Here is a 14556-nt window from a genome sequence, read left to right on the forward strand (position 1 = left end):
GGGGGGGGGGAGGGGAAGAAAGAAAGTTCACTTCTTCAGATCCAAGATTGCTAACTATGATGAAAATCTTTTGCACTCACGGTAACAAACATTGTCTGCTTTGCTTGACTGATGAAGATTAGCTGACTTCTTACATTAAAGAAGTTTATCTTGTATGGGCTGAAGTGACAAGACAATAACTAAGTGCTAATTGTGCATAACCAACACTAAAGATATGCAGCCCCATTATGGCATGTAATAAATGAAGCGAACAACAGAAATATATTAGGCACTTTAATAATGATACTAGAACCGTGATTTGAAAAAAACAGGGACGTGAAGGGTTTAAGAAACGAAATCTAGGCACGTGTGTGTGTCTTACTTAAGTGGGTACTACTGGAGGCTCTGCCTGCCTTACTCAGAGCACAGCCTCTTAGTTCTGTGGCAAGACAAAATTGATATAGGACTTTAAATAGCATTAGAACCTATAATTACTTTGCATTATTATATAGTTTAAGCAGTGGTTATTACTTGCCTGGTATTTTAATTTCCCATGCAACATGATGAAAAAGGTCAATTTGGCTTTTTTTTAAAGAGCGTAATTGTAGCGTGCTACACTTATTAGCAGCTGTACATTTTATGGTTCTTTAGGGATGTTTGATTGTTAAATGACTATAGTGTTACAAAATAATACACTGTAGGACAAGGTGAGTTAGCAAAGCTTATTTAGAGCTATATCTAACTTTGGCGTTTTAGACTATTATCTTCCTAATTTTTTGTTACTTTTCTAGAAATGTACATCTCGTGCTTCCTCCCACCCGAAAACGAAAAAAAAAAATATGAACACTATAAAACTCTAAATATGATCATGTAATAACTGAAAACATAATAGTTACATTAAGGAGCAGACATAATTGGTTCTCTCATTTCTTAGACCTCATAGAATTCACTGGCAAAGCTGGTAGTGACACTTGTGGAGTCAGAAACTGAGCTCTCGGTGAAATCTCTGACAGGATTTGGCCACCCCTCTTAATGTAGTTGCTGTAAGTTTGGCTGTATTGGCCTCTGAAAAATTCAGTTGTTGCATTTTACCATTTTTGACATTTGTTCTTCAACTGCACCATATGAGTGATGCTTCAGAACAAAGTGTCAGGTTTGGATCTTTGGGATTTTTGTAACCTACAATTAGGATCTGAAAATAAAAATATGGCATAAGAGGTCCAACGCCACTCCAGAGAAAATGGTGGGAACAACATCTTTTAAATTTAAATGATTACAGTTCTGGCAATAGGAAGAAACAACGTATACTTTAAAAGAAATACGTGTGATAAAAATGAAGAATTCAAGTGAAATTAATGTAATAATGACAAATAGTATTGCTATGCTCTTCTGCAGAAAGGGATCTCAAAGTCTTTTATAAATATTAACTAGTTAAACTTGACAGCCTTTTGAAGGACAGGAAGTAGAATTATTCTTGTTTATTGATGCGCGATTTTGAGGCACAAAAGTTTTCTGGCCAAAATCATGACAAATGCTCTGTATCAGTCCTAGGAAAAGCATCCAGGTCTAACGCTCAATCTTGGGGTTCCACTAGTCATAGATGTTTCCTCTTCACTTGAATGTATGCCCACACCGTTGTCAAATTAGCACGCAGTTTATGGAACAGACCCAAGAAATTCTCGCACCGGTGTCAAATTAGCACTCAGTTTATGGAACAGACCCAAGAAATTCTCTTACCTCTGATTACAAAGTTGACATGCAAAACAGTCCAGGTGATAAACATTGTCCTTAGCTCTCATCACCATCTCAAAAGCAGGTATGAGCTTACTGCAGGCAGCACAGTTTCCTGTAACGCCAAATAACCTGGAGATACAGAAAGAAATATATTCCTGAAGATGCTTAACTGAAAAGAAAATCACGCTTTCTTTTTTTTAATAATCTTATTTTTTTTCCCCCGGCCGTTGCCTTGCCTTTGATTGAGTTCCCAGCACACCTCCCTTTGGAAAGGCTGGTCTTCAGTGTTACAAGTCTGCCCAATTTACAATACAAAGGCATAGTCCTTTTTTCCGGAGAGAGCTTTATGAAGCAGTGACAGATTAATATTGCACTTATTGTGATGTTATTTTTTTCTGCAGGTGATACTGACCTCTCTTGATAAAAGAAACATCTTGTTAAACTAAACAAAGAAATAGTAAACACATTAGGGATGTTACATAACTGTGCAGACAGAGGTCAAGCTGTTTGCATAGGTGGGAAGAATCTTCTGCTTGGATCCTGCTGTACAGACGAGAGCCACATAACCTTGGCTTTTGGTGCTATTTATTATTAAAACACACTTTAGCTCGAAAAGAAATAACACTTGAAAAAGCCAATATTCTTCGCATTTTTGACATCTAATGCTAAAAGCTTTACCACTATTATTAAAAGAACATTTTATGAACAAGTCATTTAAATTGTCAGAAAGCATTAGCAGTTCATGCACCTTACAACCCTATACCATAGTTATTGCTATGATTATGTTATTCAGGTAGCACATTAAAGTAAATGAGGCTGTAAACTATATATAGTCACATCAGGAGTAGAGGTATAAAATAGTGCAAGAACAATATGAAATGCTGGTTTTGCCAGACATCTATATACATTTTTTAAAAAATTCTCTTTGTTAAAGATTTCTCAATACTTTTCAAGTGGGTGTATTACAAAAAAAAAAAAAAAAATCACACATGCATCCTTTTGTAATGTAGAAGGATTATAATGAACAAGAAAAAATACGTTAGCTCTACATGGCAGCAATCTTTGAAACTAAGTTTATTTAAACTACTTAATAGTTGTGATGGATTATTAAAAGTAATGCTCTGCTTGTGCATAGCAGTTAATGCTGTTTTTAACTATGAAGCACACTAGATGAAAACGCCACATCTGCCGGTTTTCTTTTTTTCTTCAACATCAGGCTGACAGCAGAAAAATATAATGGCTCTCAAGGGAAACACCAAATTAAAAGCAGTTCTAAACTAATGAATTCAAAGGTGCTCTGTCGAAAATTCAGTTTGGTAACATAAAATGAACGCAGTTTTTTAATCACATCTCTCCATTTTACTGAATTTCATGGGTTACCAACAAGCCTACTTAATTCCAAATCCTTTAACCTTCTGCTTCTACTTAAGGTGTGCTGCCTACATAATACGTGACTGCTTATTTTTAAAGTTCCAACCCTTTTTTTCCTGGCTGAAATGCTGGTTACCGTGATCACTGGGAGAAGTGCAGGGACAAGGCCATTCTGATCAGCTCTTCTTAGAATGACTCAAGTCAACCTCCAGTTCTATTAAGTCTGACTACTAAAATTATAGATTAATTAAACAAATGATAAATATTCCCTTGTAAAACATCAGATTCCTTTTCTATCTCCATCATGCATGGGTTTTGCCAAGGTTATCTAAATCCCACTCAGACTTTCATTCCTTATCTGTAGGAAGGACACAAGACTTAGTTGCCTTCCACACTTGTTGGCTGGCTTTGCATTAGAAAACACTAAACCCACCAGCCAAAGGCCCAGCTCTATTTTCCTTCACATCTACGTAGAAGACGACGGTAGTTTAGTTGTACGAGGAAAGCAGACCAGGCTGTAAAAGGTACTGAGTAAAGGACTGTAGGCACACAGTACTGTTATTCTATATGGTTACAGTAAAAGGAAAGTCAGGCATTAAAGAGTCTGCAACAGCAGCATGTAAGCACAAACATGGGAATGGTCCCAACGCCTTCAAGCTCAGTGCGGAGGGATCAGACAGCACTTCAATGCTCAGATAGTTCAGGTGTAACAACTGACTACTCGAGGAGCAGCTCAAGCACCTCACCAGAGGGGGTGCTGGGGCAGGCTGTGTCACCTTCCTCAGCCACGTCCTCTTTGCAGGGGTGTGCCCGTGTGCGTGAGAAAGTGGAAATCCATTACGCCTAGAATCACAGTTTGCGTGTTGCAGAGCACTGAAACAATTTGGGATTGTCATTCAGCACTGTGCAGGATGGAGATTTACTGCGCCAGAGTCCACTATGTGCAGATTTCCACAGTCCTGAAATGAGAGACCCCCAGAGAAGCTGCTTCAGCTAAGCACCAGATATATTAAAATTTTTCAATTACGTAAAGGGAAGGAGGCCTTCCTCGCTGTTAGTTCTTCTCCACCACATACAAAACAAACATATGAGATTTATACTAGCTATTGTTAATTTTGGATAAAGCTGTTTATATGAAGAACATAGTTTTCTCCCATTAATAATAATAATAAAAACCCCACAACGCCAGTTTGAAATTCTGGACATAGTTTCCCCCAATTTCAATTGCTCTGGCTCCCTGAGCATTTATCAGCTACCTGATTAGAATTTGTTTCCACACAAACCATTGATCATCAGCCTATTACTAGGCAAATGACAGTTAATTACCCACTACATTAACCACTGGGACCTGAGACCTGCTTCTGCTGCCATCAGTCAACATGATAAATGTGGCAAGTTCAGTAATGCATGGCCAGCCCTGAGCTGCCTGCTATAGTGTGAACAACCCTCAATCTCACTTCCAGGCCCAGGAAAATCTATGGCAATCTGCATAATTACAAGCTCTGGGTTAATAACAGACAAATGATTTGTTGCATCTAAACAAAGTCCTTGGAATGGGCCTGGTCTCCTGTGGCTGCCCGGGCTGCTGTTGTGCCACCGGTGTGCTTCCCGCTACAACGCGCACAAAACAGATCTCCGACGCTGTATCCCTCCAATTTGTTGCCCTCCAATTTATGGATTCTGCATATGTGATTTTTAATCATTAAAGAACTCTTGAAGCAATATTATCTTAATTATTCTCTGCTGTAACCAGGGAATTAGGCTTCAGATAAAATTTTCTTCTTCTGTGCACTTTTCCTGCCTCGCTGGAGGCTCCATCAGTTTTCATCTACACCTGGACTCTGAAATTCTAATGATGAATTATTGCCCCTTTTCCTAAGAGGGCGAACCTTACAAGGGAACATTTTACTGAACTGTCAGCTCACAGACTGAGTGCGGAGATGCGGAAATCTGATCTAATTTACTGCAAAACGATGCATTTGTTAGACTTTCTCCTCAGTTTTGTCCAAGGATCAAGAGACCAGCCAGGAGCCACCTTCACGTACTCCTTCGCACAGGAGTATGTGCACTCAACTCTCCACATACCATTTTGTTTTCCTCCCCTCTTCAAACTTGCTACAAAAACAAGTTTCTAAAACATGAATTTTACTACTGGAGTGAAGAAATAGTTTCTTTGCTGGCTCTCAGCTCGAGCTGATGCACTGAGCTACGGTTTCTTGCTTTGTCTATCTTACCAAAAAAAGGCAACATGGATTTCATTTCTACACAGTACTGACACCTGCCTGGTACCATTCTGTACTTTATTTACCATTTTCTCTGTGGTATGAGAATGCTTAAACTCATTCCTTTTACATCTACTTACGAGTAGTTAGACTATGCCCTAGCTACCTCTGCAGATTAGAAAACTGTTCCTTACTGACTTCACCTAGGAAGGAAGGATGACAAAATTTACAAGTTCAAGGATGGATCTCTTCTGTTGATATTCCAACATTGGAAATTTTATATTTACACCATATGTACAACAACAGAGACTAGAACAATCAGCGACAGCAAAAGCTTTCATTCTTAATAGATTTGATAGGTACAGAACACCCTGCTAAAAAATGAAAGACATGCAGAAGCCCTTCTACAAACAAAGCCAAACCTGACATTTTGAGCAGCAAAAAGGGTGATTAAGCACCAGACTATTGATTCTACTTTGGTAGGTTTACTAAACAGAAACCTGAAGGTTAAGTACTGAGAGATAAGGGAAAAAATTGTGAGGGCAAAGACAAGAAAAAGAGAGGAAAGGAAGAGTGGACAGTGATGCAAAAGTTCTGAGACACCGACTAAACTACACTAGACTTATGAGGCATGTGCTTTCTAGAGGGATGCAGTTTAACCACATTGACACCAATTTCCATCCACTCCTACGGATTTTGGGTGAGGCCCCAAGTAAGGAGGGGACACCTGGTTCTCACCATTAGCATAGAAATGCCCCATCACACACTGCACCGTTAGGCAGAACTGCATACGCACTAAGATTAAACTGGTTTGGGCCATAATTCCCTGTCAAATTACCTGTGACTTTCACAAGATTTAGGATCTAATGTTGTTGGTTACAGGTGATTCCACAAGCATCCTCTTTTTTGCTATTCTTGTTTGACAACTGTCCTCTGTAAGATCCATGGATTTGCTACCAAGAGCACTCTTTTGCCTACTTTAATTGTATATTAAAATGTTGCAGGATTTGGATAGGATGCCTGGGCTTCCAGTAGGAGTACAGAATATCTGTTTGCACAATGGAAGACAAAGGAGAAAAAACATCTTGAGATTCAGGAATAACAAAGCAGACATTAAATGAAATTTCTCCTGTGGCGCAGTAATTACGGATAGTTTCACATGGTTTCAAATTATTTTTTCTCCTCATTTTCACTACTGGGTTAACTAGGTTCATTAGGGAAAAAATATATATACGGGAGCTGAGTTCTAAACCTGCCTTCACCACTAACTGAGTGAATGACCCTGGCAACTCACGTAATTTTGGTTTCAATTTATTCGTTACAAGGAGGTGAGACCTAATCCTCACATTGTAATATCCCTCCTAGATACTGTTTCTATAAAAAATTGAAATGCTGCTTTCAGACCTCTGTTCTTCACAGTGCATGAGGGATCAAAATAATACACACGCACTGTTTTAAATGTAATCAGACATTTACTGAAATAGACAATCACCTTTTTTTTTTCCCCTGGTAGGTTTGTGTATTATTCAGGATTTCAATTCAAGCTGCACTAACTGAAAGGCAGAATTTGGCCCTTAGCAAATATTTCAGACAGTATAAGATGCTATTTGGAGAAGCATAAAACCACATAAAAGAATCTAAAAGTTAATGAGAGAGAGAAAAAATTATCTAAGGATCTAGATTACAAAGCACATTGAAAAGCCTAGTTTTGGAGAACATGTAATTTTTACATGCTGAGCATTTAGATTATTAGGTGATTTCTTAGATGTTTCTAAGTGACTTAGGGACACAAGTACTAGTGGCTTTAAATAGTCTATATTCTCTACTTCCCACAAGATATTTTTGAAAGTCCTCCCTGTCAAATTGTAGAGAAAAGGAAGTGGGTAAATTTGTCCCACATGCATTTTCATGAGTGCCTGGAAAACTTATTTCACTCCCACCCATCCTCCGTTCCCTGGAACAGCTTTCTACATGCTCATTGAAAATGAAACATGCTTCCAGACGAAGGGAGAGGAGAACTGCCCCACTGCACTTACCAAAGCTAAACCATGCAAGTGCAGGAGAAATGAGAGCAGAGAGTTTCCATTCACCCTGCTCATCCACAGACCCCTGAAAATGCAGGGGAAAATGGCCACTTTCAAAACAGTTCTGGATTCTCTCCTGTATACTTGTTGCTGCTTATACATCCTTCCCTGTTTTCAAGTCTTTTCTTGACAAAACCAGGGTGTCAAAAGAGGGGAATGTTATGTAGTTGCAAACCAGGATGATCAACAGACCGAAGCACTGAGCCTTCAGCTAGATTTCCAGCACTCCCCAGCTGCAGGTGAGGCAGCCACATTTCCATGAGAGCTCAGCTCACTGGGCGCTGAATTATTTTAGACAATGTAAAATCACAAGTGTCATAATATGGGAACAGTTAGATAACATGGTTTAGATGCCTATCCAAATTAGCTTAAAGCCTTGTCCCTGATTTTAGATACTACAAAAAAGATGAGGAAAAAGAAAAGTCAAACAAAACAGTCCCATTAGTTTAAGCGTGTTAAAGAAGGCATTCAAACACGATTGCTTAAGCGTTCTTAAATGTCTACTAAAATCAAAAGCTGATTCAGTGTTTGCCTTGTTTGGTAATGCTGTGAAAAGAGGGTTAGTTTTGCCAAACTAGAACAGAGAAACCTTTTCACCTCAGTACCCTTCATTTTATTTTAAAAGCAAACTCAGACAATGAAGAATTAACTTGACGTTGGAAGTATGCTGATGTTCCTAACACTGTTTGTAAGGATACCCAGTGTGTGCCACCTGGAAACACAAATCCACTTTGCTGAGGCTGAGCTGCGGTACATCTCTAGGGCCTCTGCTACTAAAAATTTAAGTTAGTAGCTGGATTGCAGGCAGATGGAAATACAATGGCAAAGCATGGCTGTAGCCTTGCTGCACAGCGACACGCTACTTGTCTGAGTGTGTTTTGCTTTCATGTTTAGCTAACCTGTGTATGTGAGTAATCCCATCTGGCTTTGGTTGGGCTGTGTGTGACATTTAGCACTTGTGTATCTGCAGAATGATCCACATGCCGAAGACAGGAGGTACAAACCTCTCTCAGGTGAAGCTGCTATTTCTCACACCGTTCTACTGTATACAACTATCACAGAAGAAAATAATTGTATGTAAGCTGAAGTCCAATAGTTAAGGCGGGGGTTTCTTTTGTCTTTTTGTGCCTGGGGTTTATGTACTGCCCTCATCACTGTGGTTGTAATTTAATGTAGCTGAGCCATTCCTCTCAGTGCTGACTTTCAGTTTGTTCCATCTGTGTAGAGCAAGCTGTTTGCCAAACTCTGTCCTGCGCCTGCTAAAGTTCATGAAACCAAGCCTTTTTTTCTCTGCAAACTGCATGAAAGAATTCTTTATGTAAAGTTAACATGGATGAATTCCATTTTCAAACACCTCCAAACCAGACATTCAAAACAAAATATAGATTTACTTCTATATCCTTCCCTAATTAGGTTATTTGTGTTCTGTGAAACAATCTAAGCTTTCATTTCAAGTAAGTAATACCAGCCTTAATTTTGGCTTGAAAAATTTGAAACATGACCAGACATTACTGATATAATACCACTTTTCTAAACCTGTAGTTTGAAAAAGCTCTGGGAGGTGAGAATTTTGTTGTTTGGTCAATGGAGTGTTAACTCTGAAGCCTAAATCACACAACTTTTAAAAAACCCTTGTTCATCGTAGGAGCAAATATAGCTACATCGTTTATGTCACAGTCTGCTACCCTGTCCCTTCAGTCATGCAGTCAGATTATGAAACTTTCAGTTTAAAGCTAAAATGCAATTTTAAGGAGTATTGTGGCTTAATTTATTATCTGCTTTTAATCAAGTTACAATTTTGTTTCATTTTAAATTTTCTTTAACCACTCAGATTGACTCAGATGAAAAGCAAGGGATGATTGTGCAGAGTGCACAATGATGTATGCTTCATATTGTGGAAATAAATTCAAGTTAAAAAATGACCTCCCAATGCACTCTGGGCTCTGCTTTGCACCACCACTCATGCACTGTGACATCCTTAAACTTCTACCAGTAAAGTCAACATCAATATTACATCCATTTCTACAAAGCAACCATATAAACTTCATCTTTCTACACATATTTTACTGTAAATCATGCATATAAATCCATCTACATGCATAGGCTGAATCTAAAAACTTGCAGACACCCAGCTGAAATATTTTCATTGTCAAACTCAAGCAACTTAAAACCAAATTTAATGCCCCAACTCAAATAAGAATAAGACTGCAATATACCAAGTTGGTTCCCAGCCTGAGGGTAGGTCTAACTGGCACAGCGTAGTGGTACAGTTCAGGGTCGACAAAGGGCTGAGACTGTGTCTGTGGAGCACTCCACCGGGGCTAATTAGGTTCACATCCCAGCTAACTAGCTACTTGCATTGCCACTTAGATGTGTCTACACTGTTTCCGGATCTGGAAGCTAGTTGAGGGCTTTGTGACACGTACTGCATAGTACGGAGATACCACTCAAGGCTGTACCTCTACCTTTTGTTTGCAACAAAGCATTGCTGAGCTCTGTTTGCCACCTGCCCTTCCTTCTTCTTACCTGAAGGAATGATCTCAAAGACAGTTCAGTGATAACTCGACAAGATTGCCAGGAATGGGCTGGAGGTGAGGGACCCTGAGGGATGACCTTCACTATGGTGCCTACAGAAGAGTCATGCTCACCTGCCACACAGATGCTGCTCCACGCAGCAGCTATCTGTCCTTGTGGTAACACCCTGCAACTGATGTCAGGTGGTGCAGATGACCTGCAGTCCCTCCTAGGAGGGAACCAGTGTCACCTGAAACATGGATGTGGGGAGTTTGTCACTTGCCCTACAACTGGATATAACTTCACATTGCTGCAGAGGAAGCAGCACTCAACCAAGATGCTTCTAAGGTGCATTTCAGATTCATCCCTCACACAAAGAGCTAAACTGTGAAGGAGGAATCTAGGAAGAATAGGACCTACATGAACAGAAAGCCCCCTGATGTGCAGTGGCCAAGCTCCTATCATTTCCCAACAACTCTATTGTTTCTCCAATGACTGAGGAGAAAAGGTCTAAGTGGTGCATACGGAGTTTGCCCCTGGAGATGGGGGAAGGGAAGGAAATTAAGATACAAATATATAATTAGCTGCCTAACGTGAGAGACATAAAACATAGACATTTTTCATTTTGCCCCAGAGGTGACTGAGAATGTAGAACCGCTGGGTAAGAAATCAATGCACAGACTGTCAGGTAAATACATATTGAAACAGAAGTGGGGGGTAAGTTAATAGTTCTATGAGGTCATATAACAAAGTCTATAGTTCTTTCATCAGTGCTGCGAACAATGCAGTTACTGTGTTTCTCCCCTGGTGTAATAGCAAAGACGGTTGCTAGACTCTGAAAATAAATTATGCCATGCTTTATTAAATGGTAAACAGCTGTTCCAGTCACAATACAGCACATGCTAATTGAAGAATGCCTTAAGCAGTCCTATAATAAAAGGCTTTTAAGAGTTGGAGAGGAAAAAAAAAGCCAGCATCATGACAGACTTACTATCATGGGTTCCCTTAGTTAAAATTCAACACATGGGTCATTCAAGGTGAGAAGTATATTCTGGGAGAGGATCTACAGTAATGAACATTTAAGAATCATTAGCAGGCTTTTTCATGCCATGATGCTGTAGGCAAAGACGTGCTTAGGTAGGAAGTAGAGCCACAAGGTTCTCATCGTGTTTCCACATCTTGTTTTGCTAGGAGATATGTATCCAGGAATACAACAAACATGCAGGAACAATTGCTTTTCCGAGGTGGTGATCCCCAGCCCAAAAACCTCACCACTTGTGGGAATCCCCTGGAGATTTTGGCAGAGAATTAGAGCTGTGGCACAAACTGTAAAAGAGCATACATTGAGAGAAGATCTTACGTGGCATTGTGAGCCCCAAGCTGGCAACATTTCCCGAGCAGGTGTATCCCTGTACCTCTACAGAGCCCTGGCCCCTCGTGTCAGCCTGGTTCTGTAGAGCTGAGGAGGTGTTCTGTGCCCAGTGGTTATCTAAGGGGCTACTAGGAATGCTGAGGTATTGTTATTTTTTTTTTACATTAAGAGGTTAATGATGAACGTTGGTAGGGAGCATGAGTCAATGTTTAGAGAGGGGTAAAGAAGTCCCTGTGCTACCTTGCTAAGTGACCTTGTGCAAATATCCCCCCCCTTGTACCTCAATTTTCCCATCTTCACTTTGTATTAAAAGGACAACATGAAGCTTGGTGTGAAAAAGTCCCCAAAGAGCCCTGAAAGATAGGTACTACGAAAAATAAAAATGCATTTATAGCATCTACCCACTGATATAAGCATTTGCCCAAGAATGACATTCAGATACATGGTACTCAACCTACCTACCAGACACCTGCTTTCTGGAAAATTGCTCAAAGAGCTGAACTAGATCTGCGTGTGTGTGCATGTGTGTAAGCATGTGTGTAAAATAAAAACAGCAAAATAGTTCCACAGGAGAGAATAGTAAGGAAAAGAGTCATGTTTTCCCCACTGTAGAACACTATATCTCTTGTCCTGTATTTGGAATTTCTTCTTTCCAAAAACCACTGTAAGATGAGTGCTGCACAGTGAGCAAGATTTTTTTTAATGTTTGCAACAAGCAAAATGCTTAGAAATTAGGAAAAAGGATGTGCGTCAATCCATTAGATCGCATGCAAATATTTCATTCTACTCATACAAATCATATAATGCGCTTGCAAATTCATGCAACAAAGCGATGGTTTAATAGAACTGCTCTTCCTATAGAAATGGAAACAGGTAAAGTTTTCCTTCATTGGACTATGTGAGCATTTCCTTTATAAATAAAAGCTGCAGTATCTAAGGTATTTCCTTTGTTGTGTCACCTTTAGGACTTACTATTTGAAGTATTCCATTGAAATGGCTATGCTCTGCGCAGTGTTCAGAATTTTAAGTAAAACCTTAAACAGTTACAAATCAAAGCACCAGGGTACTTTGAAGAAGCATGTACACTATATACATCGCATTCTGCATGCATATGCATTGCTGATATCTATATATCATCAACACGTTCACAAAAACATTATAGCTTTGGGAAAAAATATTTCAAGCGGTATATAAACATTAAAATGATGATTTAAAAATAATATAGCTTTCAAAACTCTGATTTCAGCATATTTAGGGCTGGTTCTAGAAGTATGATTTCAGAATATGTCAGATTCTGAGACAAATCACCATGACATTTTTCTGGCATTAACCTAGTTGTTTAGATAAATATTGCACAAAAATAGGAGGATATATAAATTAAATAATTACAAATAATCATTTATTTCTCTCATGAGTTTATTAAATTGTTCAGTTTTTAAGTCATCCATATTTTTACATCTGGCTTTATAGTTTCTTCCCTACTGCCTGTGATTTTTGTTCCTCTTCTAAAAAGAATGCTTGAGGAAATTCTGTGCCAATGTCTCACTCAAATTTATAATTAATGTAGCAGAAAATTATATTTCTAATTAAACTAAGCATGAATTGAGGCAAATTCAAGAAGCATTATAAGCAGTATAAAGTTAGGAGAGGAACAAAATCGCAAACAATGAGCAGGTAATGTAACTGCATATATTAGAAACATCTCAATTATTATATCCACAAAGGCAGAACCTAAAAAGCTGCATTTCATAAGAAGGTGTCATGTTGACATATATTGCTCATTAAAAAAGGTGCCGTTTGTATATGGGTTACTGTTCTTCATATGCATGAATACCGGTAACACATTGTGGGAAAGGAAAGCCCTTGAGATTTTGTGTAGTTTGAATATTTAATGTAACAATAGTTTGCTCCCTAATAAAGAAAGGAAAGAAATTTGGGAGACGAGGACATAAATTTGCCTATTTATTATTTTACGCTGACTGCAGCTGGGTATCGGCACCCCCTGTACACCTCTCCAGATCCACCGTTAAAATTAGTGACTGCTCACAGCGGCTGCTCTTTAACCAAAACCACAGAGACTACAAACGAAAAGCTCCCCTCGTCCCCTTTTTAAGAAGAAAATACCAAGCGGCGTATATAATATTCGTATATAACAAATATATGTGCACTAACCTACTAGTTATCTCTGCTTACGTGCCAGCTGTCAGGAAACTGTCAGCTGTAAAGGCGATAAGGTGGGCAGTTTAAAGAAGATACCGAAGCTTTAAGCTTCTTAATGTGCCACGAATCAATCCCATGAAAGCAAACAACTTGAAAAAGGGTTATATGTATTTAGGAAATCTCTGAGCTCCCCTCGCCTTCGCCGGAGCTGGAGCTTGCGCTGGAGTTTTCTCACCCTAATGACCCCTGAAGCAGCCCGGAGGGATTGTGAAACAAGGCCGTTACAGGAGGCAGCTTGCTAATTGAGAAGTTGATCGGGGGGAGAGGGATCCTGCTTTACCGCAGTTAAGTGTCCAAATCAAGCATGACTAGATTGATGTCGCCAAATCGCTGTCTGGAGGCCACTCCAAGCCAGGAGCAGCAGGGCTTTTCACACCTGATAGGCCCCCGCTCTATCTACATCAAGTCGCATTAAGAAAGGGATGTATTACAGGAGCGGAGCCCGTGCCCCTTAACAGCGCTGCCCGTGCCGCCTAATTGCTGCTCCCCAGCTTTGCTAAAAGTTGCAAATGTGCCTGGGCATTGGAGGCACGTGTTGCCGGCGCCTGTTACACGGCCCACCTTCCTCTCCCCTCCAAAAAAATCAGACAGGCTCTCTCCGTTCAAGGGGAGTAATTAGAAGAATTAATTCTTTGTTCCGTGCTGGACGGGCACACACAAAACTGCTCTGGAAAGGAGAGCGTTTGGGGGCTATGTACCACTGTTCAAAGCCATCCTAACAGGGAGAGCTTTAGCGGTGCTTCAGCCTCCAGCCATCAACTCCTGGGTGCTGGCGGCCGTTCTGCGGGACAGGGAGGGCACAAGCCTTCCCCAGAGACTGGGAGACACCGAGGCAGGGGGACTCGGAGCACAAAGGGCCGCACAATGGTGAACTCCCTGGCTTTTCAATCACAGAGGGATGCCTAACTGTCTTTTACACCCCTGAAAATCCCCTACATCAGCAGTTTGATCAAGGTGACAGAGAGAGACTGGGATTTAATCCCATCTGGGATTACAGCTCAAGAGTTCCTGCCCCATGGCCCTCAAACCGCATCTGCTTTAAAAGAGGGCTGTTCTTATT

General features: G+C 40.0%; 1 protein-coding gene across 1 annotated transcript in view; it reads right to left on the minus strand.

The window, feature by feature from the left end:
* LMO3 (LIM domain only 3 (rhombotin-like 2)) overlaps nt 1-14556 on the minus strand; it is a 49594-nt gene that overhangs the window by 8260 nt on the left and 26778 nt on the right. Inside the window, exon 2 of the mRNA XM_010085464.1 lies at nt 1717-1842. Coding sequence (XP_010083766.1) covers nt 1717-1842 — 126 coding nt within the window. The remainder of the gene's footprint in view (nt 1-1716; nt 1843-14556) is intronic.

This window comes from Pterocles gutturalis, unplaced genomic scaffold (assembly GCF_000699245.1).
Source record: "Pterocles gutturalis isolate BGI_N339 unplaced genomic scaffold, ASM69924v1 scaffold6355, whole genome shotgun sequence".
In the NCBI taxonomy this organism is placed as follows: Eukaryota; Metazoa; Chordata; class Aves; order Pterocliformes; family Pteroclidae; genus Pterocles; species Pterocles gutturalis.